At 61.2% G+C, this 6078-nt stretch overlaps 1 protein-coding gene across 4 annotated transcripts; it reads right to left on the minus strand.

Moving 5' to 3' along the window:
• Nucleotides 1-5107, minus strand: LOC105522727 (lipocalin-1). 4 transcript variants are annotated; one of them, XM_011957313.1, is made up of 7 exons: nucleotides 4865-5014; nucleotides 4272-4402; nucleotides 3051-3121; nucleotides 2389-2486; nucleotides 1424-1525; nucleotides 1195-1221; nucleotides 1-281 (listed from the first exon to the last, which is right to left on the minus strand). In XM_011957313.1, the coding sequence occupies exons 1-7, from the start codon at nucleotides 4952-4954 to the stop codon at nucleotides 87-89; spliced, it is 714 nt and encodes a 237-aa protein (XP_011812703.1). In that variant the 5' UTR covers nucleotides 4955-5014; the 3' UTR covers nucleotides 1-86. The 4 variants fall into 4 exon arrangements, with proteins under 4 accessions (XP_011812703.1, XP_011812702.1, XP_011812705.1 ...); XM_011957312.1 differs by having other exon boundaries at nucleotides 1424-1521; nucleotides 2376-2486; XM_011957315.1 differs by having other exon boundaries at nucleotides 95-276; nucleotides 2376-2486; nucleotides 4865-5107.
• Nucleotides 5108-6078: the final 971 nt, after the last annotated feature.

Raw genomic sequence — 6078 nt, forward strand, 5'->3', positions numbered from 1 at the left:
TCCTCCTGCTTCCCACCCCCTCCTTGCACCCAAAGGAGCACCCAGCCAGCACCCCCCACCCCGAGGAACCCCACAGACAGACGGAGTCACTGGGAACTGCTGAAGCTCTTTATGGAGAACCAGGAGAGGGGGTGCAGGGCCAGGGGAAGGTGGGGGGTGGTAGGAAGGGGTGCAGCCGGCCGGGTTCTGCAGGGGTGGGGAGCTTTTCCATGTTCCTGTGAACGATGGAGGTGCTGGGTGGTGCTGTCCGTGGGCTGCTGAGGAGCCAAGGTGCCCCTGCCCTAGAAACGAGGGGGAGGGTGAGTGAGGCCATGACAGGGAGGGTGGGACGGGGATGTGACGTGGGGGCACATGCGGGCTCTCGGATGCTGCAGTGTAGGGCACATGTGGGCACTCAGGGGCATGGTGTGGGGGCACATGTGGGCTCTCGGGGACTACGGTGGGGGCACACACTGGGCTCTTGGGTGCTATGGTGGAAGGCACATGCGGGCTCTCGGGGGCGATGGTGTGGGGGGCACGTGCTGGATCTCGGGGCACACACGGGCTCTTGGGGGCTGCAGGTGGGGGCTCCACCCTCCAGATTGGAGCAGATGGAGCAGGGACCACCCCCGCAGGCTGCTGACAGAGCTCCCTGCTGAGTGAAGAGGCATCAGGGTGACTGCAGGCCAAGGGGAGGGTGCAGGAAGGACAGCGATGCTGTCTGGGATTCTGGCTCTGCCCACCACACCTTGGGCAAGTCTCCAGACTCTGGTCCCCTTGTGCAGCCAGCAAGGGGTCCATCTGACACAGCGAGCACAGGCACGCCTGTCACTTTGCTGAATCTTTGAGCAACTCATCAGGTAAGCGAGGTCACAAAGACAGCTGAGGGTGAGGGGTGCTGAGGAGGAACCTGAGTCTCCTGCCTGCTCCCGCCCACGGGGCTGGGGGCTAGACACCGTCTCCACTAGCAGCCAGCAAAGGCTGGCTCCGCGCTGTGGGCTTCTCAGCTTCCCAGGAGTCACTCCCAGGGCAAGAGCGGAGGCTGGTGCCCAAGTGCGGGCAGCTCAGGAGAAGATCTCCCACCTGCCTGGCCTAGGTGGGGCGTCTCCCACCCAGGTAGGAGTGTGGTGGATGGGAGAGACCCCAGGGCCTCTTGAAGCACCACGGAGCCCAAGGCTGGATTTTCTCAAATGTCCTCTAAAGCTGTTCACTCACCCTAATCGCTCCCTGGAGAGCAGGTTTCTGCAGGAAAAGGAAACACAGGCGAGTCAGGAGACCCCAGGAATGCAGTCAGGACCAGGGCCCCTCATTAGCCACCAGCTCCACCACCCCAGGAAGGACAAAGCCAGAATTAGATGCAGCACAGTTACACGTCCATGCAACTCGGCTTTGCTGATGTCCCCACGCGGGGACATGGGGGGCTCTGCGGGGCCGTGCTTCCTACCGCTCTGCCTGGGGATGAGGATGCTCTCCGAGCTGAGTCCGCGGGCTCCTGCGGCCTTCTCAAAGTCCTCCAAGGCTTCCAGGTTGTTCTCGGGGTCTCTGCCTGTGGGTGCCAGGGCGAGATGTGGGTGGTTGAGGCAGAACTGGGCAGTCGCTGGCACCCCGTCCTGGCCTGGAGGCCTGAGCTGGGCTGGCGAGGGGGACCTCGCCCACCACAGGGGGACTTGAACCCAGAGGCCCTCGGGCTGGCAAAGTGGGACCAGGGTGCCATGCACGGCTGAGAAGGCTCCCGAGGCAGCAGAACCGGGAGAATGGGAAGGGCTCTCCGTCCATCCCCAGGCATCTCCCGGAGTGAGGATGGACGGCAGGGCAGGTCCGCCCTGGAGGAAGCGCCTCTCCCCTCGGGCGCACCAGGGCACTGCCTGTCCCATTCCTCTGTCATTCGCCCACCCCTGGATCCAGGGAGAACTCAGGAGCCTTCACGGGCCTCGTCCTCAGACAGGGATGGCGCTGACACGTCACTGTCTGTGGGAGCCACCGCATCCGGAATTCAACCCTGGGAGCTGGAATATTCTTTCCACACAGACTCCTGCTCACATCCCTGTTCCCCTCCCCGCTGGACACCCCGCAGGAACGCGCTCAAGGATGACGCTGCAGGGAGCTGCCCCGGGGGAGGGCCTGGCCCGCCCTGGGACACGTGTGACCTCTGAGCCCCTGCGCCGACAGCCGCGGCTCCTTCCTGCCTTCGCTGCAGAGACCTAGGCCGGGGCATCCGAAATCCTGAACTCCAGGGGTGGGAATTGGGGCCTTTATCAGGAAAACTCATCCTAAGGAAACTGCAGCGGGTTCCTGGGTCCCAGTGGCTTCTCCCGTGGGGAAGAGGGTGCAGGAGGCTGTGGGAGGAGGGAGGGCGGGTGGAGGCTTGGGCTGCAGGGTGGGGGTGCGGGACTCACCCACGAGCTTCACCCCTCGGATTGGCTTCCCGTGCAGCTCGCCTTCACAGTAAAAGATGTAGTGGTCCTTCACGTGTGAGCTGATGATGTATGTCACGTGCTTGCCCCCGTCTGCAGAAGGACAGCAGCACAGTCCTGAATTAGCCACCGGGGCCTTCAGAGAGGATCCCGTGACAGCGTGCGGCACCCGGCCCAGCAAGCCCCGCAGCTCCTGCACCCTCCCAGCCTCCCAGAGCTCTCTGACCCAGGTTCCCCACCAGGCCTGAGCCCCAGGCCATGGGACCCCCACTTCCCAGGAACCTGAGGCACCCGAGAGGCGGCCACATCCCAAACCAGTGAGTCACCAGGGGTTCCTCCGGGTATGAGGTCTGTGGAGGTGGGAGTTGGGGTGCAGGACCCCGCAGCCAGATACGACTCTGCTCCTGGCCCTGCCAGAGCCACAGCCAGGGCTACAGGGAAAGCCCTGAGGGTCCGCCCCGGAATAAACCCGTCACACCTGGTGTTTGGGGTCAGGTGTTCAAGTCTCTAACGCAAATTGACCAGTGGGAGAGGAGAGTGGGCTTTTAGTGGAGTCAGGGGCAGCAGGCCAAAAGGCCACCCCAAAAAGACACTGGCTGCCTCCCCAATTCCAGCGTGTGTTCGAGTTCAGGCTGTGGCTCAGGCTCCAGGACTCACCGGCGGTGTATTTTCCCGGCTCGTCAGTTTTCTCCAGGACGAACTTTACCTCCTGGCACTGGCCGTTTATCCTGGAAAACAGAAGCCCCCTGGCAAAATGGCCCTGGCCTGTCCCTCCCCTGGCCCTGGAGCAACCACGCGGCAATGCCTTGCAAAGGTGGCCCCGAGTCTGCCACAGGCCCATAGAGGAGGGTACTTCTCTGCATCTCAGACCCAAGCACCAGCGGCCCCTTCGGGTCACACGTGGCAGTTCCCGGGGTCTCCCGAGGTGGCCAGGAGCTCTGCACCACTCCTCCTGGTGGCTGCCTTTCCAACCCCTCCACCCCCTCCACATTTCCTGCCAGAGGGACCCAGGCTGCCTGGTTTGCAGGCAGTGTCTGTGGCGTGGGCCTGAACCTCATCCCGCCAGCTGCATTCTTCCTTTTGGAGACATTCAGGGACAAGCCCCACATCCATCATCATCTGGCCCGGAGAGGGAAAGGTTCAGTTAGGGGCTTTTGGAATAAAAAAAAAATCGAGGTCATTGCCAGGGTCAGTGACTTCCTAAGGGTCAGCCCCCAGGACTGGAGCACAGGCACTGCATGTTACTCAGGAGGGAGCCACTCAAGAGGGAACCACTCAGGAGGGAGCCACTCAGGAGGGAGCCACAGGGGTTAAACCACACAGTTGTGCGGGTGGGAGCCACGTGGGTGAATCACACAGGTGGGCGGTCAAAGATGTGAGCCATGTGGGTGGAAGCAGCACAGGTGAGCTCTATGCAGGGACTTCAAGGGGGTCTTCTCCATGGCGTCCTCTGCCCCCTCTTGGTCATTCTGCAAGCCCCATCCCTACACTTCTCCAGAGCAGAAGTTTACTGCCAGGACTGCGAGTCTAGGGTCTGCGGGCCCTGCCTGCCGTCTCAGACTCTGGTTGGGGGTAAACACCTTTTCCCAAAGAGGCCTGCACGTCACCAGACATTCCCTAGTCGGAGGAGGAGGTGGGTGGTACCCAGCGCTGCCACTGGTAGCCCACAAGATCTGATCCGGTGCCTCTGTCCCCTCAGGCCCCCTCCAGCCAAGGCACCTCAGTGGCACAGTTTGCCCTCAAACATTGCAGGCTGAGGGGGCCGAGGGGGCCTCCCGGCAGGTCTGCCCACCTCCCCAGCACCAGAGCTCTCCTGGGTGGGGAAAGGGAAGGCCCTAGACCAGGTTGCAGGCTGCCCGGCGGCTGGCAGACACTCACAGCATGGTGGCCTTGGCTTCCAGGTTGCCCCCTTCCAGGATCGTGAGAGTCATGGGTGTCACCGATTCCAGATTCATCTCAGGGAACTCCCTGTCCACTATCATGGCCTTCAGATACCACGTCCCTGACACCTGGAGAAAGTTCCTCTCTATCAGACCCAGGCCGACTGCTCCAGAGCCTCCCCTACTCTTCCCTGGCCTGCAGCCCCCAGACTCTACTGCACCCTGAGGGCTGGAGACGGGGAGCATTCGCCAATCTAACCCACCCAGAAAACACCCAGCACCCTCGCCAGGCCCACCCGAAGGTGGCTCCAGCCCCTACAAGTCAGACAGGACCACAGGAACCCTCACCCCCAGGGGAGAAGTGAAGTCAGCCAGACCCCCACCCTCCCAGTCCTGCCCCCTCTGTGCTCCTGCACTCCCTCCCCCACCAGCCCAGACCCCGACTGCCCCATCTCATCATTCCCTCAGGGCAGGACTTTAACACCCAACCCAAAAATGAGGGTCTCCTTGGATGGGGGAGGTATGGGGTCTCCATCCAGTCTCAACCTCGCCCCATGCCCCTCCAGCCCACCCTTCCCATCCGGGCCTCACATCCTGAATCTCCTCGTCTGAGGCCAGGAGGTGGTGGGCCTGCAGGGCAGCAATGAGGCTGAGGCTGATGGCCAGGAGCAGGGCCTTCATCTCTGGGGTCTGAGTCTACGGCTGCCTTACAGGTCGCTTGCTGGGGCTGAGAGAAGCTGTGCCACTCCTCCCACAGCCACCCTTTATACTGCTGGGCTCAGGGTCCCCCAGGGACCTGGCACAGGTGACTGACCAATCCCTTCCTGGTTGCAAACCACGGCCAGTTCTGCAATGGAGCAGATAACGTACCATTGTTGTTGGAGACTGTTGAATAACAGCTTGTTAATCCCAGAGGATCATCCGGACAGGACCAGGTCCAGAGGAGCGGGTTTGCAGATTTCACCTGGGAGGAAACTGAAGGGAGTGAAGGGCGTGCAGGCCTCCTGGGGACGTGTGCGGCTGTAACAGGCACCCTCCAGCCATCCCACATGCGCTGACGTGCACACTGCCAAAGGGATTGCGAATTGGAGTCTGAGGCCCATGGGCTTGGGTCTCGGCTGAAATTCCTGCATCTCTAGGCAGGTTACTTGGCCTCAGATTCATCATGGAAAAAAGAGGGACCCTCCTGTGTGAACATGGTACCGTGTGCTTTTAAAGTGGGTGTCCACACTCCTGAGCACGGTGTGCAATAAGGAACCGCTCTGCCCCACACACAGAGCAGCAATAGGTCAGACAGACAGAAGACCAAGACAAGTGTATGTGTATGCATGTGTGCACATATATACATGCACACACACACACACACACTCACATGAAACCAGGAGTGGAGGAGAAGCACAGGCTGGTGATGGGGCAGCGGCAGGGGCCTGTCAGCCCCAAGTCCCAAGGCAGGCAGAGAGGGCCTGGGTCCAGCTCCTGGGAGTGATGGGGGCAGCTTCCCTGACTCCAGAAAGGAGGCTGAGAAACCCTTCCTGACACATCCCAGGGCTGTTACTTCTTATAACTTAGTGGGACTCTGTGGGCATAGGAGGGCAAGAGGACATCGACACAGCCTGGAGAGCAGAAGCGGAGACAAGCCATCCTTGGAAAGGGTGACTTTATCTGTGACATCCTCTGCATCACTGCAGAGCAGAAGCTGGGACCCAGGGCAGAGGCTACGAAACACTGTTAGAGGACAATGACAACAAGATAGTGGAGAAAGGCAGAAATGCAGAGACACAATATCCTCACCTTGAAATGAGCAA

This window comes from Colobus angolensis, unplaced genomic scaffold, assembly GCF_000951035.1.
Source record: "Colobus angolensis palliatus isolate OR3802 unplaced genomic scaffold, Cang.pa_1.0 Scaffold44, whole genome shotgun sequence".
Taxonomy (NCBI): domain Eukaryota; kingdom Metazoa; phylum Chordata; class Mammalia; order Primates; family Cercopithecidae; genus Colobus; species Colobus angolensis.